At 36.2% G+C, this 26,718-nt stretch overlaps 1 protein-coding gene across 2 annotated transcripts in view; it reads right to left on the bottom strand.

Annotated features, from left to right (window-relative positions):
* Positions 1-1,206: 1,206 nt before the first annotated feature.
* PRKACB (protein kinase cAMP-activated catalytic subunit beta) overlaps positions 1,207-26,718 on the bottom strand; it is a 119,850-nt gene continuing 94,338 nt past the window's right edge. For both annotated transcript variants that reach the window (XM_075557664.1, XM_075557669.1), the window contains exons 4-10: positions 25,646-25,744; positions 24,668-24,750; positions 20,211-20,337; positions 19,172-19,267; positions 17,693-17,815; positions 5,582-5,746; positions 1,207-4,545 (exon numbers count right to left, since the gene is read on the bottom strand). In XM_075557664.1, coding sequence (XP_075413779.1) covers positions 4,420-4,545; positions 5,582-5,746; positions 17,693-17,815; positions 19,172-19,267; positions 20,211-20,337; positions 24,668-24,750; positions 25,646-25,744 — 819 coding nt within the window. In that variant the 3' untranslated portion in view covers positions 1,207-4,419. The remainder of the gene's footprint in view (positions 4,546-5,581; positions 5,747-17,692; positions 17,816-19,171; positions 19,268-20,210; positions 20,338-24,667; positions 24,751-25,645; positions 25,745-26,718) is intronic.

Genomic DNA, 26,718 nt, shown 5'->3' with positions numbered 1-26,718 from the left:
AATCTATCTTTATTGAATTGTTTAAAAACTGTTTCTTATGCTTTTGAAGAAAAAAAATTAAACGGTGGCCCGAATCTAAGTTTCTTAATGTATTTTAGGGCTAAAAGGAGCAAAATTGTGAGTACACAGTGCCACGGGGTCTACATTACCTTCACATATATATTTGGCTACAGTGCATCAGTTCAGGTACCCGTGGGTGGTGCAAGGCACACTCGACTGTGGAAAGGTAAGAGGTGTTGAGTCCAACCTTGGAAAGCCCAATGTAATAGCTCTACCCTGATACACCTGAGCATGCTTTGAGTGGTGTTGGTTCAACTGCAACTGGTTTAAATTAGTTCAGTCTAAGCCAAGTGTCTTTGAAGAGAAACCCTGGGTTATGTCGGCTGCTAACTGCAAGGTTAGCAGTTTGACCCCCCGCTGCTCCATGGGAGAGAGGTACGGCTTTCTATTCCCGTAAACAACCAGTCTCAGACCCACGGGGTCTGTCCTTCAGGGCTGCTCTGCGTCACAACCAACTCCGTGGCAATGAGCTTGGAGTTTGTGGAAGGCTTTGAAGGGGGTCAAAGCAAGCCATTCACCATGGCTCCTAGCTCAGAGACACAGGCTGCTAATATAAGGCCTACAGAAAATGTAGCTAAATAAGTTGCACATGGTGAAGTAAGGACATGCCCAACTTTCAAAGAAGAAAACAGGAAGCACCATTTTGTAAAATCCGCCAATATTTGTGTTTACAATAACAATCAGCAATTAAACAAAATGGTAATTTAAATTCATTATCTTTAAATTTTTATTTCTTGAGGTTAAGGAAAACTTTAGAAACATACACTAATCAACCTCACTAAAACTAAAGTGCGCCTCAAAAACACTTCTGAGGAAAGCAGCAAGAAGGTATAGTTCATTATTACCATATGAGGGTGAAATGTCTTAACAGAAATTCTTTAAATATGAGTAATTTCAACATGATAGGAGTAACTTAGACCGACAGCATGGAGAATGAGGAGAAATTAAAAACAATCAAACTTTGGCCTGAATCTAGGTTTTCTTAGTAAGTGACGCATTAGAGCAGGTTGGTGGACACCCCCCGCCCCTCCCTATTACTCTGCTTCTACTACCACAAAAACCAATCAAAGTGCAGAAAAACGAACCATCTGCACTATTAGTAGAAAATCTGATAAGGGCACCAAGTAAAAGTCAGGACTCAATAAATTATTTTATCCTTCGAACGATACTTTAATTTTGCATTTAATGATTAATTAAAAAACACAGCTGTTTTCAGCATTTCCTAGCTATAGTAGTGTGCATAGGAAATGCCATTCTGAACAAGAAATAATTAATGAAATAACAATACACCTTAACATTTTACATTGATAGGTTACAGTTTACAAGGTGCTTTCACATACATTATTTCATTTGATTCTTACAAGCAGAAAAAAGGGAAAAAAAACCGACAGTGGGAAAGAAAAATGATTTTTTTGTCAGGCTTACAATGAGTATTTTTTCAGGCCAATGGGCAGTCAATACAAGAACATACCACAACAAGACAGCAATACCCACAAGGCGCAGTTATCGTTTGGTCGGTTGACAATTTGATACCATTGGGTATTCAGCATCAGAGAACAGGTGAGAATTGGAACAGACACGCGTTCTCACGATACTTAAAGGATTATAAGGACACTGTCAGAGAGACAGAGGAGATGCCCTACAATACTGCCTCACCGTGACTCACTCCAAGCACATTGCCCCTTCAAAACGTCAAATAAAACACAATCTTGTCAAGCATGTGAAAGCTAGAAGGGACCTTACAAACTGCCCAACCCAAGCCTTCCATTTTACAGAAGTGACCTGCCGTCAGATCACACTCACAGTGACACCTGACTCGACACTTGGATGTCTCAGCCTGCAGGCTAGGGCTCCTTCCTCTGTCTGCACTTACTGCACAAAGAATGCAATTTCTTCTGCTTTTGATGATGTAATTTGGAGTTAAATACTGATTCCTGGTGTATTTTTTATTCAAGCTTTTATCAACATTCTTGGCTAAATTGTGGCTGAAATTAGAAATTTTATTTACTTAAAATTAATTTTGTGTACTTTATTGGTTGGAAAGACTCCCTTGACATAATCGAAAGCTTATTCGTATCCAGCAACACAGAGTAAAATGGAATGACTGAAGAGCCCTCAAACCCTGTGGCTGCCGAGGGGTCAATTCTCATAGTAGGATCTTTGGGGTTGAATTACCTAACACAGATTCTACAGCAAGTTGTGCTGGACACTAGTAATTTTGTAGAAAAAAATATTTTTAGAATTCATAGAAATCTTTCTCAATTACTGAAAACTAAAATGTAATAATCAAATTGTCATCCTCATGATTTATTAAAATAATTTTACAATAATATACAACCAAGCTACCATAGAATTTATAGCATAGATAGGATACAATGATCAGCATGTTCTTGAGTCTACATGTAATACAAAAAAATTAATTAAAATATTTTATACAAATGACATTTTAAATTTATTAACATGATGATATATATATTATATATAGCTTTGTTGCTTGCTACAGCAAAGAGTTTAATGTTTTTCTTGAACATTTTAAATACAGGTGGACAAAATGCAATTAGCATCAATCTGTATAGGACATGACTGGATGGAAACACTTCATAATCAAAAGAAAGACAGGTTGGTAGCCCTCGAACATGTCAGTCAGGACTTTTCCTTGTCTTCAAAGGTTTTACAAAGATGATATGAAGTGTCAGTGACCTACTACACTGACAATGAAGCAAATAGAATAGTTATCTAGATGATCACTTGATTAAAAACAATTTTTATGCACGTAAATTGATCATTTAAAAAAAGCATTTCAAACTATTTTGGTGTGCTGTTTTAAGACAGGTCACTGAGTCACAGAGGTAAAACGAGATAAGAAAAATTAAAAGTAAAGAAAGCAAAAAAGATAAGAAAAATGAGTTAAACCATGGATTCTCGACAAACACTGAACTAACTGTGCAAAAATGCTTGAAATTTCCATAAACAGCAATGATATTTGAGTCAGTTGGCAAAAGTATTAAAAATCCAACCAAACAAAAAAAAACATCAAATATTAAATTATACCTGCAGGAACATACATTTTGTTTACTGAGAGTAAAGAAATGAGACATAATGACATATCTAAAAATATCACACCTCAAAAGGAAAATACAATTGTGGCAGTTTTATACACTTCATCTCCTTTCTTCAGTGACTGGCCTGGGGAGGAAGGAGAAGCCGCACCAGCACTCCCACACACAGTAGGCTCACAACACAGTGCTCCAGAACACAGACCTGGCCACAGCCTCTCTGGTTCTGAGAATTCCATCACAAAGCAAAACAAAACAATAAAAACACTGGAAAGAAGGCCTTAATCTTCGTTTGCAATAATCAAATCAATTGTTGGCTTAGCAAAGCGTGTCTCGAAACTAATATTCTTTCTAGCTTTTATTTTCCTTTACAAATTTTACAGTGAGACTATCTTAGAAACTTTAAAATTTGTCACTTTCATTTTAGCCCTTCTAAAATACTGGCTAAAACTCAATTCTTACGGAGCAGTTCAGGTTTAGAAACCTTAGAAGTCTTCTCTAATTCCTACAGAAATGCTGGGACCAGGAGAGACAATCTGGGGGATGATCCATATCATTGGTTTTTCCTGCTAAAAGAGACACACGTGTCACATCACACAGGCTGGTCACTTAATCACTTCGAGGAGATGCCAGGAAGAGAGGTGACGAGGGGAAGAGAATTTAGCATCTACAGGAATGCAAACAGCCGCACCTAGCCATTCTATTACTCTATCCATTCCCCCAAATAATGAGTTCTAAGGAAGTTATTGTTTTAAATTAATTTGTAGAAATTTCCTTTGTGATTAAATTATATCCTTAAAGAAAACTACCATTTGTTTTGGCAGAATTGAGTCAGAACTATTCAAAGTAAAAATAATTTTATGGACCGACAGCCTCAACTCCCTGACCGACACAAATATTGGCCCGTACTACTGAGAGAAACACATTGCTCCCGTCCAATCACGTGGCCGGACACTGCCCATCGGAGACGCAAACCAAAACGGAGCACTGGTCGGAAAGAAAAAATACACCAACTAACGAAAAGGGAAGAAATGTTTGCAAGGGGACCGGAGAAAGACCAAAGAGCGGTAGGAAAGTGGTTTAGCGCTGTGTCACAACACAGACAATGCTTGCTTAGCGGCGCCTTGTTACACAGGTGGATGCAGCAGCGCACACACAGATGATGGCAATAAAGATCTCACTCAATCGTTCAAATGAAGGTACTAGGTAACCGCTTCAACACAGGACGGTCTCAGCTCCACCTTCTTTCTCAACAGAGTGCAAAGATTGAGGGTGAGCTCTCATATCATCTTGTTGCTTATTTTTAAAATTCACCAAATTCTTTCCCACATTTTTCTGTTATAGAGACACGGATATCTTCTTCTTCATAGTCATCAAAGTTGCTGGTGTCTCCAGATCCTCTGAATTTTGGTATGAATGGAGCCTCAACCTATCATTGGTATACAGAGAATAAGAAACAAGAAAAAGAAAATCTCCATTATGATCTCACACCAGCATTTTAATTATGTCATTAAGTCCTTATCAGATAACTGCATTAGAAGAAGCCACAAACAGTAAATTTCCTCTTGCACTCAGCATTTTCATTCAAGGCAGGGAACAACTGATGCTCACTTGGTGAATGAGTATGATGGCCTTGCTAAAACAGTAAGTGTGCTGGTTCAGGTCATCTGTCCTGAGCATCTATTAGAATGGTTAATGAAAGTACCCTATTTAACTAGTCATGTTCAAGTTAGCTGTGAAATGGGTGAAGGGCTCAGTAATCCAACAAACATCCAGTGGGCATGGCAACAACCCTCAGGCTCCTGTTGCATGCTCACAGGCAGCATTTTAATAGAAGCAATATGCTGAGCACAGAAGCAATAAGGAAAAACACCCGGGCCCCGATGGAGGACTTGGAGAAAATATGCTAGTGGTAACCCCTAATCTGGTGTCTAGAGAAAGCCTTTACAAGTCAAGGGGAAAACTTTCACAAAGGTAATGAATGCTCCCAATTTTGGAAACATTGAGTCAAGCCACCAAGTCAAGATAAAAATTGAAAGACATCTATTGAATCTAGGAATTAAATGATATTAAGTCTGCTGTAAGTTCTTGAAAACATATGTAAACAAAAAATGTTTGCTTACATACTGTATAATGTGGCTTTCTGTCAGTTTTGAAACTTTAGCCATTAAAATATTGTTTAATGCTATATAAATGTCATGGTAATTATAAGGTAAGATATTTGAATAGGAGAAATTTAACAAGGCAAACCTTTCAGATAAATGGTCAGAATAGAATATGTGCTGCTGCTTTTATTGTGGAGAAATTTATGGGCTATACGACATTTTATGCTTGGTACCAAATTAATTAAAGTTTAGAAAAATTACAACTACATTAAGTGGACACTATTGCTACTATATATAATTTAAATACCAATCTTTAAAAAGCTTTTAATTGAAAAGCAAAAAAAAAAAAAAAAGACTTACCTTCCTCTGGTAAATAGCAATCCAATCTGTTGTGGCGAACCACTTATGTGTTTTTATATCACTCACACCATTCTTTAGATTTCCAAACCGCTTTGTCAAATCTACCTGGAGCAGGTTCCGTAGCAGGTCCTTGAGATCTGAACTGAAGTGAGATGGGAACCGGACCTACAAAAACACAAGCACACCATGCAGTAAAGCACACATTCCAAGACCTATCGGGTGATACTTGTTTTCATTTTCGAAGAGACTTTTTAATTTTGTTTTTAAAGTAAGTGGATCACTACATAAAAACCTGCAGTGATGGCTTTCAAATACTATTAACGACATGCGACAGTCCCCACAGTAATCTGAGAGAAGAAAATTATTTGGGAATGATCTAATACTGTTTTCTAAGAGTTTTGTTTTGGCCATATGCCCGTTTTAAGGACTTGGGTTCTCCCCAGACCCTGCCCGAAACACGTGCATCCAAATACAGCTTGTCCACCCATGTCAGGAGGGTCCACATTACAAGCTCCCAGGGAAGCGTTCACTGAGTCAACGGATCATTGTAAACAGAACTAGCACCGCGGGAAGGACATCAGTACGAACATTTTTAGAGCCACCCATCAAGCAGTACGACTAAAAAGGATGCTAAACCGGTACTTTGCACAGCACTGGGAGCGCTTTGCCTTTACCAGCTGACTGCTGCTCCCTCTCCAGATCGCCTGCAAACGCAACACAATTCTGCTATGACGTCACAATCTACACACTACCACCATGGTTTAAAAGAAGAAGTTATGAGGCACAGGGCTGATATGAGTTGGAATCCCCATGACAGCAATGAGGTTACTTTTGTTTTTGGTTTAAATTATGACAACTTTATCATTTGTTCTCTGGCTGCCTGCCTTAAAAAAATAAGACCAAAAAACCCACACTTATCACTAAAGCTGTTTATGTTAGGCAATTGATAAAATTAAAGCACCCTCCATAAAGTTTACCCAGGTTACTTTTGTTTGATTTTAATCTTGCTTTATGTTGTTGAAAAAACATGCTTTATCTGCCCAAACCTGCCAGTTCTTATCTTTTGATTATTAATAAGTTCTGAAAAGTTGGGTACTACTAAGGGACTCATCAAGGAGGGGAAGACGCGGCTACCCTTCTCACATTCTCCTTCAAAGTAAGCTCAACCGTCTTCCAGTTTACTGGTGAAACAACGTAAACAAAAAATAAGTAGTTTGCCCTAGATTACAGAGCTAATAAATGGCAGACACTAGAATTCCAAAGCAGATATTCTGACACGAGTGTGTCTTTTTTTATTATTCTATACTTCTTTCATGATTAGGTATCCTGAATATAGTTATTATCAGGGGACTTCTAAAATTTAAAGTTTCATGTAAAAATATTATGCTGCACATTTCCTCATTGATATTCGCTTGGGAAATATACTAGAAAATAACAGGTGTTCAACAGATATGTTGTCAACTTTAAAAATAATGACATTTTCCCAGGATATATTCTAAACTGGTTTAGAGTCCAAAGAAATAACTGATTCAAAATAAATCCACCTTTGTTAGAACAGAGTGCATTGAACTAGTCAATGCAGTGTGCTGGTTAGTCTCTCAGGACGTCTAGAGTAAGAGAAAGCAATCACCGTCTGAGTTTAAGCAATGTGCAACACAGTCCAGGCAGAATATGAGCGCCTAAATAAAATAGCTAATTATTTTATAATGCAAAAAAAAAGATGGTCTCGAATCACTGTGTGTGTGTGTGTAGGTTTAACCTTCGGAACAGGGATTTTCAAAAAGAGAGTGGTAGGGCTGTGATAGAGAAATCAGAAATCAGAATCATTTGCGAATTACTCAAATTATGGAGATATCCTCCTCATCTCCATATCGCATGCTCTTCCCAGGGGCACCAATGGGAATACCACACTCTCATCATGAGCCATGTCAATGATGAGATCTATCATTCAAGAGCATAGGGGGAGTTAAAATCAGAATCACCACAGAAGTGTTTTCCACCAGCTGGTTTGAAATATAATCTGAAATGTAGTTGCTTGATTGATAGAACTTTCTGAAGAACTGTTCATTTAGCAGTACTAGGGTTCAAAACAAAACCAAAAAATAATTTAAGTAAAATAATGTTTTAAAGATAAGACAATTATATATATCAACCTGGAAACACCAAAGATTTCTATAAAGGAAAGAGAAATTCGAGTTTTCCTTCAAAACGGCATCCAGAAAGCTATTTTTCTATCATTATTAGCAGCTGCAACTGCTGTCATGAATGAAAAGGAGTCCCAGTGGCACAGTGGTGCGGGGCTGCTACCTGAAACCATCAGTTGATGCGCAGCAGAACGACAAGGCTCTCTACTCCTATAAAGAGTTAGTCTCGGAAACCCACCGGGCAGTTCTACCCTGTCCTACTTAGTCGCTGTGAGTCGGAATCGACTTGATGTCAGTGAGGACAGTAACTGAAATCAGCACCCTAGAATATTGGAACTAGGAATCTATAGTTTGATTTAGTCCAAACCATCAACTTAAGTTTAAGGAACCTTCATCTCAGTGAGGCCATCTGTTCAGTCACAGACATCTTTGGGACAATGACTTAAGGCTCCTGACTTCCACACCTGTGTACTTTCTGTAGAGTCTAAGTCTAAATCTTTAGGCTCGAGAGATTAGGAATCACGCACAGGGTGATTATGTAGTACACATTTTCTAGAGTGCTTATTTTTGGCGGGTGGGAAGAGTTGTCTCTTTTCCTTAGAACTAAGTTAGGATTCTTTTATTGTTGCCGTGACCAAGTTACTTCTGAGTTTCCTAATGACATAGCCTTGAAATTCTGGTTGTGAACAATCAATTTCACAGTATTTAGGATACATAGGACTAGTATATCCTATCACAACCCAAACTTGTACCAGAAACTTGTGTAGTTATTTACAGTGTGTGTGTGAAGAAGCACAGAAGATCAACTGATTCAGAATCTTTGACAATCTGACACTTGAAGGTAAAGTCTACTTTATGAAATCATTAACCAAACCAATGTGCTGCACAAAGACATAGAACTGGTCTGGTATATATATGAGGGCCCAATGGACATTTGATGCATATCTTAGCCCAGTAAACAAATACTGATTGGATGCCTAGTAGATGTCAGACACGGAGGTGCTTGGGATAAACAGAACAGGACAACAATGTCTACCTGCATGGTTATGGTGAGTTCTAGTGGGACAGGGAGGGGACGAATAATAACATCCAGAGTGTCCCTTTAAACAGGTTAAGTTACCTTCCATTTTCCACAAAACTCTGCAATATTAAAGTCTTTGATTTTTATTCTAAAGATAATGGGGAACCATTAAGAGGTTTTGAAAGGAGTAATAGCATCTGATTTTGAATATTTAGAGAATTGTGCTACTGACTCAGTGGTGGTAGCAAAAAAAAAGTGGTTGGATTCTGCATATATTCTTTTTAAAAATCATTTTATTGGGAGCTCATAGAACTCTTATCACAATCTATGCATCCATCCATTGTGTCAAGCACATTTGTTGCCATCATCATTCTCAAAACATTTTCTTTCTACTTGAGCCCTTGGTATCAGCTCCTCATTCCCCCCCCCTCCTTTCCTCACCCTCCCTTCGTCACGAACCCTCGATATTTTATCAGTTATTATTATTTTTCATGTCTTACACTGTCTCATGTCTTCCTTCACCCACTTTTCTGTTGTCCATCCCCCAGGGAGGAAGTTATATGTAGATCATTGTGATTGGGTTCCCCTTTCTCCCCCATCCTCCCCTTCCCTTGCTGGTATCGCCACTCTCATTACTGGTCCTAAAGATTCTGCATAGATTCTAAAGTGAATCAAGTTGAGTGTGTGTGTGTGTGTGTGTGTGTGCATGTTTTCTTTGCGCTGGCCGAGTACTTGGCCTAGCAATTTAAAGTATAGACTGTGATGGATTTAGTATAGACCGTGATATAATTTTAAGTATAAACTGTGATGGAGGAACCTATGGGAAGTATAGATTTACTAGGAAGAGTAACGATCAGTAGCTTGACTTTTACACAGGTTGAATTTGAAGTATTAAACATCCGCATGAAGTTTAGAAGTAAGACATGATTCTGGAAATCAAGAGACAACAAACAGGGCTAAGTCAAGGAGCTTAAGAAGGTAAAACCAGTAAAGCAAGAATGTGAGGAGTCACTAAAGCCAAGTGAAGGGTCAATGAATTAATCATCAGACTAGATTCAACTCCTTGCTTTGCCACAAACTACCTTTTGTCGTTGGCCAAATGAGGGTCTTGACTGGCCAACATATGAAAAATAATGCAACATCTTGCATCTCAAAACTCCTACCAAGCTATTTCCTTAGTAAAAATAATTATTTGGATCCCAATACCAAACCCAGTTACATCCACACTCTACAAACTAACAACAACACATTTACCTTTCTCAGTTTAATTTTTCTCATTTATAAAATGTTGGCAGGCATGAAAATGGAGTTAGGCAACATGAAATTGCCTCATACCATGTCTTCTATCTTGTGGTAGTACTAACACAGCATATTTTAAAATTTGTTCACTTTCTCATTAAAATAATATTTTAATAATCTGAACCTGAATCTTGGACTCAAAGGGGAAACCTGAAAGACAGTGATATCTATTCTTGATGTTTCCAGCATGCCTAAGGACAATCTGAGCTAGAAAAGTCATTTGGAAAGTGAGAGATTTCCTCTTTCCTTTCTTTTAAAATTAAACATTTTATTGGGGGATTCTTACAAATCTTATAACAATCTGTCATTCAACTGTATTAAGCACACTTGTACATATGCTGCCATCAACATTTCCTAAACATTTTCTTTCTGCTTGGGCCCTTGATATCGGCTCCTCTTTTATCCTTCCCTCCTTTTTGTTTCATGTTCAACTTGGAAATTAAAGGAATAAATTCTTCCTAAAGTATTCAGATAACTATCACTCTGTTTATAATCTACCTTGCAAGTCTGGCTAGGCCAGAGGATGTGCACTGGTACAGATAGGAACTGGAAACACAGGGAATCCAGGGCAGATGATCCCTTCAGGGCCAGTGGTGAGAGTGGTCATATTGGGAGCATGGAGGGAGGGTGGGTGGAAAGGGAGAACCGATTACAGGGATCCACATATAACTTCCTTCCTGGGGGTCAGACAACAGAAAAGTGGGTGAAGGGAGACGTTGGACAGTGTACGATCTGACAAAATAATAATATGAATTATTATTATCAAGGGTTCATGAGGGAGGGGGTAGCGGGGAGGGAGAGGGAAAAAATGAGGAGCTGATACCAGGGGCTTAAGTGGGGAGCAAATGCTTTGAGATTGATGAGGGCAATAAATGTACAAATGTGCTTTACACAATTGATGTATGTATAGATTGTGATAAGAATTGTATGAGCCCCTAATAAAATGATTTTAAAAAGAATATCACTCTGAATATAGCTGTTACCTGAAACTTATAAAAGCTATACAATTAATGTTAAAAACCATAACCATTTTATAGTAGAGAGCATTGTAAATCATCCCCCGAGGCATAAGGTAAGCCTATTGATGGTGATATTAATTTAACCATTGATAAAGAATTTAAAATACTTTTGAGAAAATGAAATCTTACAAGTATAGGCTGGCTTCAGACCATAATACATGACTTGTTGACTTATAGAGATTAAACTCTTACGTGACTGGACACCACTTATACAAACAATAGAGGTGGGTGATAGAGTAAAGCTTTCAATAACATTTATTCACAATCAGCTACAAAGTGACTTGGAATTGAGCAAATCCATTCAAATATTGTGTTTTCAACAGCAGACTACAAAGTATCACATACTTTGGTTTTAAGAATGACTATTATTTTCTAAAAATTTAAAAGAAAGTTATAACCAACCAACAAATTAGTATATGTTGTCGTGGTATCTGTACTTGGTGATATAAATTAATTAGCTTGTTTTTTTTGATACATCTTTCCTTTTTTCCTTTGGTAGGCTAATTATAGACATTACAAAATAGAGTTTTGACTGAAAAAAAACAGAAAAATTGCACTGCTATTTTTCTTTAATTGTCAGGGAAGGGATTGTTTAGTGACATTTTCTTTTAGGTGCTGAAACACAATTTACTGGACTTAAATTCAAAAGAGTTTAATACAGGCAGTATGCAATAATTTACTAACTACTAACCACAAACATATTGGAATACATTTTAAGAAACTCTCTCAGTTAGGTACAGGAATTTCTTAAAAAGCAAAACAGGTATTCTAGCAAAATATGTATATATGAAGTTTTCAAAAGGTTTAACAACTTTTCATATGTTATGCTTTGTGCAGATATGGTGCCAAGTTCCAAACTGCCCCAGAGAAGTTTTGATTCACCTGGATCTTAATATATATGAACTAAGTCATTTAAAAATACTTATAAATATTGGGGTTGGGATCCGATCTGTAGACGCTGTAATTTGTACTCACCTATGTAAAAATAAAAGCAGATCTAAAAAATCCAAATAATGCAGAGGGTTATGTTATGAGCCCACCCTCAATCCTCTATACTCAAGTGCCCACCCATATCTAAAACAAGGACCCAGTGTTGAAATCATCTGTCCACAGGACTAACAGAATAAGGGGCTGTCTTGAAGCAGGTATGAGGGAGATTTTCAAATGACCACAGCAAGATGGTAAAAAATGGCCTTTCATATTTTCTGACAATGACTTCTGAGTACTTCTAGGTCTCTTTAACTATAGCCACAGTCAAATAGAAAATGGTATTGCATTTCCCAAAAAAGAATTAACACTAGCAAATAAAAAAGTATAATATGTGTATATTATTAGAAAAGAAAAAGTGTGAAGAATTAAGAAGGCAAACCTGAGACAATTGGGAAACATTAATATAAAGCTTTCTCTAAAAATAAGACAGCTCCACTGTACCCTGGCTGTTTAAACAACAGGGCTTATGCTGAATATCTACTTTACATTTAGAAGTTTGGAATTTTGGTATATGAGGGAGTCCCTGCCTCTTCCCACAAAATTGTTTTTAAATTTTCACAGCTATGTATTTAAATTTTTTAAAAACAACCTTATCAGCTTCATAGTACTCCCCATTTCACTTAATACATTTGTCAAATCTGCGAGTCCATTCTTGGGAAACATTTTTCAAGCTCATCTGTTTAGATGTTTGACAGCACCTCCCTTGTTTTTTCTTCACCTTTTCTACATTGTCAAATCGCTGTCCTTTCATGTGCCTCTTCAAAACAAAACATAAACAAGTTGCAAGGAGCACGGTCAGATGAGTCAGGTGCGTGGGCAAGAGAGGTATGCTGTTTTTTGCCCAAAACTGGTACACTGAGATGACTGTGTGAGCAGGTGCACTGTCTTGGTGGCAAAACCAGTCTCCTGCCTGCCACAAACCAAGCCTTTTTGGGTGGCATGCTGTTATGCAATCTTTTCAGAACTTCTAAATAAAGAGCTTGATTAACAGTCCGACCTGGTGGTGTGAACTCCAAATGCACTAAGAGTTGACATTTTAGTCTGTTCAGGAAGTTGGCAGACTTCCACAACAAGGTTTGCCATCAATTGACATTTCATCTTTTGAAATGAGAAAAGCACTCGTACATTTGAAGTTCCCCATGGTACTGTCCTTGTAAGCTGTGTTCCACACCACAGCGATTTCTGCAGCACTTTTCCAGAGCAGGAAACAAAGTTTCAGATACATGCTGTTCTCTTAAATCGGCCATCACAAAAAGCAAGGTTCAAGCCAAACTGCCTTGATTAAAAAATTCACTGTGACCACAGAGAACCTTATCAGATGGTGCCACTGGGTGCACTGAGAACAACCGTTCAATGCTTGCCTAACGGTAAAAATGAGTACTATGAAAACTCTGCTCAGCGCAAGACCAGATACTTTTGGTGCCCCTCCTATGTGTTAGGCAGAGGATTCCTATGTGATTGCATAAAATAAAAACTTTGGGCACTTCCTCTCTCTAAGCAGCTCCCCTGGTAGGTAACATTTCCAACATTATCAGTTTGTTGCTAGAAGGATTCTGTTTGTCCCCTGTGATTCTGCAGGCGGACGCAGTGCTCTTGAAGCGGGCTTTCTCCAGACTTCACTCAATGAGCCTTTCTCCGCTGCTGATTTGGCTTTGGATATTCTCACTGCAATAAATCTCAGCTCTGAGTACAATTAAATGACGAGGTCTGTAAATCCTATTGGATCACCAAACGTAGGAATGGTCACAAAACCGTGGCACAGAACCAAATTGCCTTTTGGTTGTTAACCCATTACTCTTCCATGTTTATGCAGAGAAAAATGAAGTAATTCTCTTATAATTCAGTATAAACCTGTTTACAACCCTATCTATTTTTATAGTATCTGCTTGTACATTGTTATGGTTCCCACAACTGTTACTTGGTTGCTTTATTTGCAAGTTAATAATTTTGAATACAATATTATCATTTATATTTCCATGGGTAATACAGCCAGATAGAGTTGCTGTGGAAACCATAACTGATTCTTGTCATATAGTACATAGCACTGAGCAATGAAATTTAAAGATTATATACAAAAACTCTTCATGTGTATTACCAGGATAAAGTGTTCTTAATATGAGACTTTGGGACTATTCGGTAAACTATGCACTTCTAAACCGGAACCTTAATATTGCGTGCATAATTTGACATTTAAATACCACCTCCACTTTTTTTTTTGAAGGCAAAATATGTGTAGGAGAGAATCTAAGAAACTGATTGATCAGCTTTTTTGTGCACTTAAAAAGGCCAGTTTTGAGTTAAAATACTGTAATAGAAAAGGTTTAAATAACCCAATATTCAAATGTAGGTAATTAATCACTGATTAAATACATGTCAGAGTAAATTTGATAAGTCATTGGTATTGGCAGTTTCATAGCATGGTTTCAGAATGAAAATTACAATCAATAAAAATGTTTTATATACATTGATAATATGCTTTTAAAAATCAGAAAAATAAATCTGAATTAAAGATATAGTTTTAAATGCAAATATAAAACCAGATTTAAAATTTTAATTGTTAAATATACATATGTATGTATATGAACTACTTTGTAATAAAAAACCCCAAACCAAAAAACTAGTTAACCATTTACCTGGCTTTTACCTACTAAGAGAAAATAGAAATATTTTTGTAATGTACACAGAGTTACGCTCTAATTTGAATGTAGGTGTTGTAATAACTAGTTCTGTCTGAAAATATAGCTTTTCCCTTGTGCAACACAGATCTGGACAATCACGTAATGATAACAACCTGCTGTCGTAGAAATTATTTTCTAAATTAGATGAAAAAAAAGGAATGGAATGGAGATAACTTTTAATCCAATCTAGGGAAAGATAAGTCAGCACTCCACGTTCTTGTCATGATACTAAACGAAGGAAGAGGCAAACACGGAGCAACTCTGTGACGGCAACGTTGGACGCTGCCACTGTCCTCTCTGCGGGGATGAGGGTTAAAATCATTAAGAAGGTTTAAGCTCAAAGTTATTGTTGGCTAGCAGGTTTGATAGGAATTAAAAGTATATCCATACGTGTCAGCTAAAGAAAAATTAAGGGAAAACAATTGGCAAATTGAGGCCAATTCAGGGATTAAAATACATGTACTGTAGATAATGCACTTTTACTTAAATGAATAAAATTTTAGTTGTGACAGTATCAGGAAATTTGATTTATCAAGAAGCTAGGTACAAATAAAAGCAATACACTAAAGATTCAGAAGCTTTATAATTAACTCAAATTAAGTTATTTGAAAATACTACCCCAATTTCTACATTCTTAGTTCTGATGTCAATGAAAGAATATTATCCCATTCAGTTAACGAGTGTTAGTTCTCTTGCTTTTCATATGATCTTTGGCTATTTTTCTCTTTTGAGATTTTACATGTTGATTTCTGAACTTCTTGAAAATCTATCACTGCCTTGGTTTATTAATTTTTTTATCCTTTCTTTTATTTACCTCAAAAATTATTTTACTGTGGCTCATACAACCCTTATCACAATCAAAATATACACCAATTGTGTAAAGCACATTTGTACATTCCTTGCCCTCATTTTATTTATTTTAATCATTTTATTAGGAACTCATACAACTCTTATCACAATCCATACATATATCAATTGTGTCCCGCACATTCATACATATGTTGCCATCATCATTCTCAAAACACCTGCTATCTACCTGAACCTTTGGCATCAGCTCATTTTCCCCCCTCCCTTCCCATTTCCCCCTGAACCCTTGATAATTTATAAATTATTATTATTTTGTCTTATCTCACGCCATCCAACACCTCACTCACACACTTCTCCACTGTTTATCCCTCAGGGAGGAGGTTATATGTGGACCTTGCAAGTTGTTCCCCCTCTCTCCCTTACCCTCCTTCCCCACTCCTGATATCACCACTTTCTCCACTGGTCCCGAGGGGTTCATCTGTGCTGGAACCCCTGCATTTCCAGAACTGTGCCAGTTCTGTTTTCCATGGAAACAGGGACTACAAATGTAACATGTAAAATGCTAGTGGAAAGCAGGGAAGACATTTAAAGCTTACAGACATACAAATGTAACAGGAAGAGCAATGCCAATGAATTCAACTATTTATTCTGTCCTCCTCTATTATTTTGTCAGTATAAAAAATCTTTCAATACTAAGCTTAGTTCACTTATCTGTAAGAGGTGCATGTATGCTTTTACCTTTGACATAAGTGCAGATATGCTCTATTTACTAATTGTCATATTGCCATAACATAATGCTTCCCCTAAAACTGCTGTAATATAAAACCCTGCTATAAAGCTTTCTCCATCAAATAAACTGCTTATGTACTGTGAGATTTGGGACATCAGTTTTAAATTAAGCTGTGGCATCTAGGTGCTTGGAAAGGCTCATTCTATTCCTAAAGGTCTTGTACCTAGAGTCAGTCCAGCTGTATAGCATCCATGACTTAAATTGATTCCTTAGCAAAAAGAAAAATTACCATATTACATATTCATGGTACCTTGTGAGCCCCACTGCAATCTTGTTTTTGAACGCCAAAATTAAACTATCAAACTAGATATGGAGATTGAATCTGGCTGGGATACAAAGAAAGAGACTTTCCCTTTATCCCCCTCCAGAGGCTTTAGGATGATTACATTTATTTTTATCTAAGAAGGCCAAAAGGCACAGAGAAGTCAACTCCATCCAATCTCAGGATAATGTTATATTAGGATTGGTAAGTGTATGATCACCCGATCATACTTTAAATAGGGCTGGGTGGGAGGGGGTGCGGGGTGGGGAGGAATGAAATAAGAAGAGTTTTCACCACAGAAAATTACGGCACACATCCGATTCCATATAGTCTATTATAAATGTAAAGAAAGCCTCCTTTTGGGAATGTTTAAGTCTACACTTTCTTTGCTACAAGGTGGGAAGAATCAGGTTCACCTCTACTAAAACAAATTGTAGCATTTTAAAAGGTATTTTCTGAGGTATGAGCAAGGCTAAATCAAATGATGCCACGCAAAATAATTTTGACATTAAAATAAGAATTATACATGGAAAAGAAGGAAAGTTTAAAGAGTAATTAAATAATATAAAATGTTCAAATGTATAATTATAGTGAATTTGCTCATGGGGGAAAATAAGTGTTACTAGCTGAAAATCTATTATAATCACAATAAACATGAACAATTCTGTTAAAATAATTTCTACCTTAAAAATGCTTACCTATTTTATATTTACATCTAACTGTATTGTTCGGAATAAACTACACAAGAAGCTTCTTCTGGAAAAGCAGGGCATATAAAAATAGCCTCAAAAACTCCTCTCCAAGGCTCTATCTTACAAGAAAGAACCAACGATTCTCCTGTTTGAGGGAATGTTGAAAATGAGAGCTCTGCTCCTATGTTTACGGATTTGTTTATATAACAGCCTTTTTTTCCTTTAAGGGATTTTAATAATTCAATACTTAAGCTGCTGTATTTAATGGGTGATATGTACAAGGGTAAAAATGATATGTTTTCCTCAATTCAGGATACTAATAATACATTTTTAAATATAGGGGTTCTGTCTAAAATGCTTAATATTTATATATAAAAATAATACAGAAATGATAGTATATATCACTTACCTTTCCAGAAACAATCTTTTCATAAATCTGAATTGGTTGGTCGGCAAAGAATGGGGGGTAGCCAGCTGCCATTTCGTAGATGAGCACGCCCAATGCCCACCAATCCACTGCCTTATTGTAGCCCTTGGAGCACCCAAAACAAAACATCCACCATGACTTCACTTAGAAGAAAATGAACTTAGAAGCAATTTTACAATCATTTTCAGACATGAAACTTTTAAAAAGACAGTTTCTGAGGAACTGTAAAGTAGATATGCTGGAAGTGGTTATCAGGAAAGATTATTATGATTTTAAAACAATTTTGCTGGCATTTACTCCACTTACCACATAATTCATATCAAGAACAGTTGCAAAACCATCACCACAATCAATGGTAGAACACTTCTACTTGTTGTTAGTTCCCCACATTCTCCCAAACTCTTCCGCCATACCACCAAGAAACCATGAATCAAGGTAACCGTCTCTATAGATTCATCTTTCTCTGGCGAAGCGGCTGGTGGATTTGAACCACCTATTCTTAGAGTTAGCAGCCCATGCCAAACCCACAGAACCATCAGGGCTCTTTAACCGCGTACAGGCTGTCCACGTCTCAGTTATTCAGCGGGTACTGTATTCACTGTGTGGACTATCAAAGCACATCTTCTCCTTTCCACTTTCCTGTTTCTCCTATGTCCAGTTACTGTTATTTCCAACATTTTTGTTTTCACCACTACAGACCAGTAGAGGGAAGGAAAATGGACAGAAATCATACCATCCTTTCAGATATAATTATAGTTTCTCTAACCACCTTTCAAAGTTTGGAAAAGCAAACTTTGTTATTAAAAAGTTATTTTTAATAACAGCAACTAATCTTTTGCTGTAATTCCCATTACCACCAAACTAACCCCACAGCCATTGAGTCATCTCTGACCCGCATCTCTGACTGTACCTGGGGTTTGCAGACTGTGACATCTTTATGGGAACAGGCAGCTTCGCCTTTCTCCCACAGAGAAGCTAGTGTTTTTCTTCAACCCTGAACTTAGAGTTAGCAGTCCAACACTTATCCCATAGAGCCACCAGAGTTCCTTAGAATTTTCATTAGATCAACTTAAGAACTATACTCAATATATTTTTTTCTTTTAAGTAGGAAATGCAAAACAAAGGAATAACTAATAATTAGAATGTACTGTCTCTTGGCTTGCCGGTTGGCATAATTCATAGAAAAGCTTCCCTATCTTATTTCTTTTGTTGGAAATAATTACGAGAAGGCTAGGCTTTTGGTATGGATCTAGGAGTCACATTATTTACACACTTTGCCTAAGATCCAGAGTTATAATTGATAGGTTATATGATTTATGGTAGACTATAAATAATCAAATGCATTTAAATTCTTAGATTAAATAAAAGTACATAAAATTAGAACAATAAAGTTTTTACAAAAGTTTACAGTGATCAATGCTCCATATTTCTAATTCTTATATAATGTAAGTATGAATATACCTTGCTGAGAATTATTTCTGGAGCCAAGTACTCTGGAGTACCACATAATGTCCAAGTTCTGCCTTTAACTCTTTTGGCAAACCCAAAATCTGTGACCTATAAAAGGAAAAAGAATACTGTGAACATTTATTATTTCAATTATTAGACCTATATTTGAAATTAAAACTTCAAGGCTAAACTTAAAACCAGGAAAAGAAAAAAAACAACAGGAGAGAAACTAAGTCAACATGTAATTGAGACTAATACATGAAGTCACTAGTTAGTGATGAAGGGGCTAAAAAAAGACCCAAGCTAGAGGGTGCTTCCTCCACCCAAAAGAAAGAAATTAACAACAAAAAAACTTCTTCAATTAATAATATAAAATTATAGATCCAAGGAATAAAAAAAAGTAAAGAACTAGTTTTTTTAGAAACCAAGTAATTGACTGCCATGCTTGTCCCCAGTCATTAATGGTTCCATCAAAAGCACCACTGTGAAAATGCTGTTGATAACAAAGTAGGAAGAGCTGCTTCTACTGTAGTAACAGTGAAAACGGAAAACAAAAGCAAAGCACACTGGTACTGGGGATTGTTTTGCAGCCACATCGTATGGGGACAAACATGGTTTATGGAGACAGACTGGATCCAAATCCTGAGCATCATTTATTGGGATGCACCCTTGCTGTGCCTCCGGTTTCCCTGGACTTAAAACAAAGATTACAGAACCTACACCTTATAGGGTTGTCAGGATTGAGTGATGATACATGTAGAACACTTGAAACGTTTCTGAAAATAATGGGTGCATACAATAAAATATTTTTTGTAGGACCCTGTGCTTAGTTTATACATATCGATTATTGGAAATACAACGAGGTTCCATTTTTGATAGGGCTCATGGCTGTTTTTCAAATAGTGGCAGAATGATGAGTTCAATTTAAGTTTTCAGAAAGAAGCAATTACTCCCCTTAAAGAGAAACATGTATCAATATTGTATCAACACATACAGTGATTTATCTAGTATTTTCTACTATAAAGTATATATTGTAATGTTTGGGTCATACCTGGATATAACCTTGATGGTCAATTAAGAGATTTTCAGGTTTCAGATCTCTGTAGATGAGGTCTAGAGAATGGAGGTACTCAAATGTCAGCACGATCTGAGCGGCATAAAAGCGTGCATGAGGTTCACTGCAAAGGAAACAAACATCAATATTCTGAAAAATGGGAAATATATAGTAAGGAGTACATAATAATACAACATTAACCCAGGATAGAAGCATTGGAGCAAACATATTATTTTCTTTTAAGCATATGCAAAGAATTTTAAGAGTGCCAATAAATTTATAACCATCTCACAATTGTCTGAAATATTTAAGAGCAAAGTATGTTCAGCAAAAATAAGGCTATAACATAACCATCTTAATGAAATCATATTTCTCATATTAGAGGATTTTTATATAATTATGTCTGAAAATAAGAAAAACTGAAAAGCAAAGGTGTCAATAAGATTGTGGACTTCACTGTTACTGTTGATGGGCTTCATCTACCTTTCTCACATACACGTCATGTACACAAAGAATCTCACTACCTAGAAACTCTTTACTTTAGCCTGCAGATTAATATAATCAAAATCTAAATCAACTATTAGAAAAATAATAACATACTCTTTATAGGAAAATATCTTAACACATTACTGAAGAATAAAGAACACTGATAATTCCACCCAGAAGTCCTAAGTAAACTCTTGGCATTTGAGTTTCCAGAGTTTCTACTATGCATATTAATGCAGACACATAGACATATGTATAATCCGTGTGTTTGTGTAAGCATGCAGTGTTTGCCATATAGATTAGATTGATATATTAGTGTTACCTGGGTGCCATTTCGGAGTATTAATCCCCCCAAAAATGTACTGATTTTCTAATTTGAGTTTCTAATTCACCTTCTAGCAAATTTCGATGAATTTTGCAAATTTATCTTATAAGCTTCAGTGATTTCCTTATTTGTATCAACAGTGAACAACCTTAATTATGAAAACAATTTCTCATAAGATCATTTGATCTGGTAGCCCCAGAAATAGAAATTCCAAGAAAAAAAAGTAATACATAGTTCCTATATTTTCCAGGTGTTTAATAAATACGTATTAGTAGAATACATGTGCACAAGAAAATACTTTTGAGGGGGACATTTTATAGTACCTTCCATTTTCAGTCCTATATCTACTTGATATGGTAATGGTAGGGGAACATTAGAAAGAAATATTGGGAGAATCATCCTGGTCACTAACATTTAACCTTAATCTTGGAAAAGTTTGAGCTGGGAAGTCCCCTCCTACTTTTTTCCAAGTAAATCCACAGCATTTTATACTTATTTTCACACAATAGTGTTTGGAGAAAACTAGAAATTACACATAGATCCATGTCAATATGCAATTGGGAGCCCTTGTGGCGTCGTGCATCATATATTGGGCTGTTTTCTAAAAGATCCGCAGTTCAAAACCATCAGCTGCTCTACTGGGAAAAAAAGATGAGATTGTCTAAATCCATAAAGAGTTACAGTCTCAGAAAACTGCAGGAGATTGCTGTCCCATGGGATTGCTCTGAGTCAGAATACCCCGTAGAAATAAAATATATCCAATTGTGGAAAAACAAAAGCAAAATATTTCAACTGCAATTTGTCATTGGATATTTCTCCATCATTTTAAGATTCTGTCAGAAGGTGGAATAAAGATTTAATGCTGTAGCAGCTTAAAGTCCAAATACTAATTTAAGAGACTCATAATAAGTCCATTTATTCCAAATAAAGCCATGCTCAACAATAACTCAGTATTCTCATTATATCTAAGTTTCCCTGCCCCTTCTCGATACATTTAAATAGGGAGTGTATATATAGAATGTGTGAAATGTTAGAAAAGATAGTATCTTAGTGTGAATTATGTTAATCAAACTGCTTTCCTTCTAGTACCAAGCCAATTATTGGAAAAATGAGAGTGTGGGGGGAGAGCTGCAAAGGAAAGAAGTTAATTATAGAAAGTCACCAAAATATCTTTGGAGGACAGGTTTATGTATGGAACTTCAGTATAAAACTTTTAATGAGTATAAATCAATCAATATGATAAAGCGGGCCAGCTTGGACAAGGGATGGTAGCAGAGATGGCAGTAAGAAGTACAAGAAAATCATTGGAGGCAAACTAAAGTTACTTTGTATCAGCACAGTGCCTGACATCTATAAAATACACTATACATATTACATCAATACAACAGTCTTAGGCCCAAAGTGACTAAAATGTTCATTTACCACTGATTATCATTTTATGATACTACAGTTATCATCATCTCTATAAAGACTACATTGCCACCATCATTTGTTGCTGTCAACATTTAGGAGCACTAAATTTGAAGCAAAAAAGTTTCCATCACCATTCTCATTTCAGAATATTAATTTTATCTTTAACTCAAACCTTTTGCATAAAATTGTATTAATATTTGTACAACATACATATGCATTACATTTTCCCATAACATTTTGCATGCTATGAATCCTTCACTTAATAGACTCTCACAATTAATTAGGGCTGTCTTCAAATAATGGGCTCTACCATTAAAAACTATTTAAATTGGTTCATGGTATTTTTATTTGATTTTTAAAACTTACATGTGGTGGACTTCTTTTAATGTTTCTATCTAACGTTTCCTATTACTAAACACAAAGGCAACAAATAGTCCGGGAGCAATCAGCACAAAATCACTAAAGGAAAGGAAGACACAGGGTGCTGCACAAGAGTTTTAAACAACAGGGTAAATGCGGCTATTCCCAAACTTGCATTATCAGTGATCTACGTAGGCAGACAGACAACATGTACAGAAAGGAATAAGTCAAAAGGAATTAAAATCACGATCACACATAAGTTTGGCAGAAAATATGTCTATATACATATTTATATGCTCTCTAAGTTTAAGTATGTTCATAATAGAACAAACTAGAGGCAAAGGTAAGGTATCTAATCTTCTTAGCCATAACCAAACACCTTGAGGGAGTAAGTGACTGAGACTGGTGGCTTAGGACCATAGTCAAAGTCATGGCGTAAGATCATCAACAAAATCAAGTTCTACATCCTACTTCGGTAAGTTGCAACTGGGTTTTAAAAAATTATGTGAGTGACCACCTAAGGTACAACTACTGGCCCCAACCCACTCAAGGCAAAGAAAGTGTAAAGGAAATCAAAGATGCAGGGAAGCAAGGAATCCTAAATACTAATGGACTTCAGCCTCCAAAACCCTAAGACCAGAAGAACTAGATAGTGCCTGGCTCCCACTGTTGACCACTCTGAAAGGGAACTTGAATAAAAGGTCCATTAAAGATCAAGAGAAAACTATGAAACAAAACTCAAAATCATAAAACAGATCAGGCTCACTGGTCTGAGGGAGCCTCCGTGGTGAAACGCCTGAGGCCGAAGACCTTGACCACTCTTCAGTCCTAGAACTGACCTTGCCTTCACAGCTCCACTTCATGGAAACAACAGACAGACCCAAGGGTGCACAGTAACACAAGGGAGGGATGCATTCCTTAAAACAACTATCTGAGCTCAAGACAGAAGCCTCTATCCAAGGATAATGCGTAAAGGCAATAATGGATAGGAAAAAGGGACAATGGAAACAGACAGGAGGAAAGTGGGAAGATAATATTGAAGGAATTTTAATTTCAGTGTCATGAAATAAATGTGTATGAATAATTAATGAAAAAATCTGCTGTATAAACTTTCACCGAAATGACAATAAAAACTAAAAAAAGAAAAAATAAGCCAGAGTTTCAAAAAGTAAACACCCTATATTCCTCTGGTTCCTTGAGGCTTCTTCATCCCCCACTATCATGACCCAGTCACGCCTTTCACTGCGGGCCAGACCAGATCATGTACACAGGTACAGATAAAAGACAAGCGCTCAGGAAACACAGAATCCAGGTAGAGGAATGGGAGTAGTGATACCAGGGGGAAGGTGGGAAGAGGAGGGGAGGAAGGGGGAACCGATTGCAATGATTGACACATAACCACCACCACTCCCAGGGTGACGAGCAGAAACCTTGAAGGGAGATAGCAGTTGGTGTAAAATATGAAAATAATAATTATAATTTACCAAGAGGTCACGAGGTGGATAGGAGGCGAGGGAGGGAAGAAAGAGTGGATACCAAGGGCTCAAATAGAAAGTAAATGTTTAGAAAATGATGATGGCAACATATGTACAATTGTATCATAGAAATATGCTTGATATAATTGATGTATGGATTGTTATAAGAGCTGTAAGAACCAGGAATAAAATGATCTTTTAGTAAAAAAAATGTTAAAAACAATTTATAGAAAAATTCCGTGATCGTTTAATTACATTTTTCTACAATGTTTTGAAATCTCCCTCTTATATTTCTAAATTTAATAAAAATTTTGGCATTGACAATAATTAAAATTTTTTTGTCTTAAACAAGCACAAAGCAGATAAATATTGCAAAGAGGAAAGGCATCGGTTACCTGAATCTTCCAATTCTCCTTAGATGTGAAAACATTTCACCCCCAGGGACATATTCCATAACCATGTATAAATTAGAATTATCCTATGAATAAATAATAAGAACTAGTAAACCAAATTACGTAACATAGATTACTTCTTAAAAATAATTTTAAGATAGTAACCTGTTCAATTTGAAAATGGCAAAATTTAAATCTATTCGGTTAATATTGGGAAACAATCGGTGGAAATTACTCTAGCTTTTCTATACTGAGATACTCGTGTTATATTCTCATCACAAATTAGAATGGGTCTTTTGCTGCTTCTGCACTTGCAGAGAACACGTAAATTCTCGAACAAATAAACACAGGCATTATGTAATACTAAAACATATAGTTCTATAATGCATTCAAAGAAGTAACAGATAAAAGCATTTTTAAGCAGTTGATATTATCTACATCGCATGTATTTGATCTGAAAGATTAGTTATTTTAATGGGATTTTAAATATCTCCATCTTCATTAGTCAAAGGGAAACAAAAATGTTAAAATAATTCAAGTGAATAAGTACTACAGAACTGTCAAGTGTTAATCTAATCTATATAACTGAAAAGCTGCTAATTTTAAATACACGTTTTTGTGAAATTTTATGAGGCATATGAACAGTAGGTCAAAGATTATTCTGCTCATATACATGAAAAGACTATAATATAAATTACTAATTAAAAAAGGTAATATAGTAGCAGAAAGTGCTTAATGAAAACTAAGGAAGGCGTGTAAGTGTACTCATTTGCATGAGTATAAGAATCTCTTAATAAAATATCACCATGATTTCTGATAAACTGAAACATTAGATTTTATAATACTGTCTCATGTGTCACTTTGAACAATTTCCCCAAGGACAATTAAAACCTTTACAAACATTGACTAAGTTTATACATACAGTAGGATTAAATGATATATTTTATAGATACTTATTTGGAATAAATTACCAAAATTTACCTTAAAAGAATATTCCAGCCGAACAAGAAAAGGAAAATTCACAGCCTGTAATATTCTTTTCTCATTCAAAGTATGCTCTATTTGCTTCAGTTTAACAACCTACAACAGAGAAACATATTTAATGTATTTAGACAAAATAACAAACTTATTATCTTAAAACAAGTAAATTGTTTTCCGTATGATAACGAACTTGAAATCCTTCAGAATTCATTTCAATGTCCACTGCAGTTGTAGTTTGTGCTAGACCCCCACACGTCGTCTATGATCTACTACTCTGACTTAGAGTGTGATACACAGGGGTACATGGTACTGTGCTGTGTGCAATAGCAAAGCTGATAATAATATAAAGTCTATTTTCATTATTAATAGGGGAAAGTATACAAAGGTATGTCTGAGCAGTGGATCCATTTGTCTATAGCTTAGGGAAGTTTTTGTTAATATTTTTTATTAAGTACCCATAATTGACAGAGAAAAACTAATAAATATAACCTCTGGGAAGTGTATTCTGCTTTATTTTCAGAATTAATATAAATTTGGTATTGTTTCTTACTATTTCTCTTGGTTTCAGAATATATATTTAATAAATGGCTTAAATTGTCACTGATTTTTTCTTTTTTTAACATTTGAGAAGGTATTAATAGGGGAAACAGGCCAACTTCCCTACTCCACCCAGCACCGTCCTGTGAACCCCTGTGCATCATGCTCCAAGTCAGAACAGTAGAGCACAGAGGACATGTAGGGTCCAGTATGAGTTAACACTGCAACGGAGACTGGAAGAAAATAAGGGAATCCAAAATAGGTTGAAGAGTTCTGACTTCATTTAGGAAATGTAAAGAAGTATTTGATTGGGCGAGTGAAATGATATATTAAGAAAATTTCATTGGTAGTAAGAAGGATGCATTAGTGAAAGTGAAACATTTGGGTCTACAGATATCTATTAAGATGTCATTAACCCATCTACAGATGGAGCTGCTGGCAGATCCACTCTAGGCAAAGCAAGAGTCCCCAACAGCCTTCCTATCAGGCAGAGAACTTTGTAATTCTGATTATGTGGGATGGAACCTGGTACAACA

This window comes from Tenrec ecaudatus, chromosome 1 (genome assembly GCF_050624435.1).
Source record: "Tenrec ecaudatus isolate mTenEca1 chromosome 1, mTenEca1.hap1, whole genome shotgun sequence".
Lineage (NCBI taxonomy): Eukaryota > Metazoa > Chordata > Mammalia > Afrosoricida > Tenrecidae > Tenrec > Tenrec ecaudatus.
This window is presented reverse-complemented; position numbering and strand designations above follow the sequence as displayed.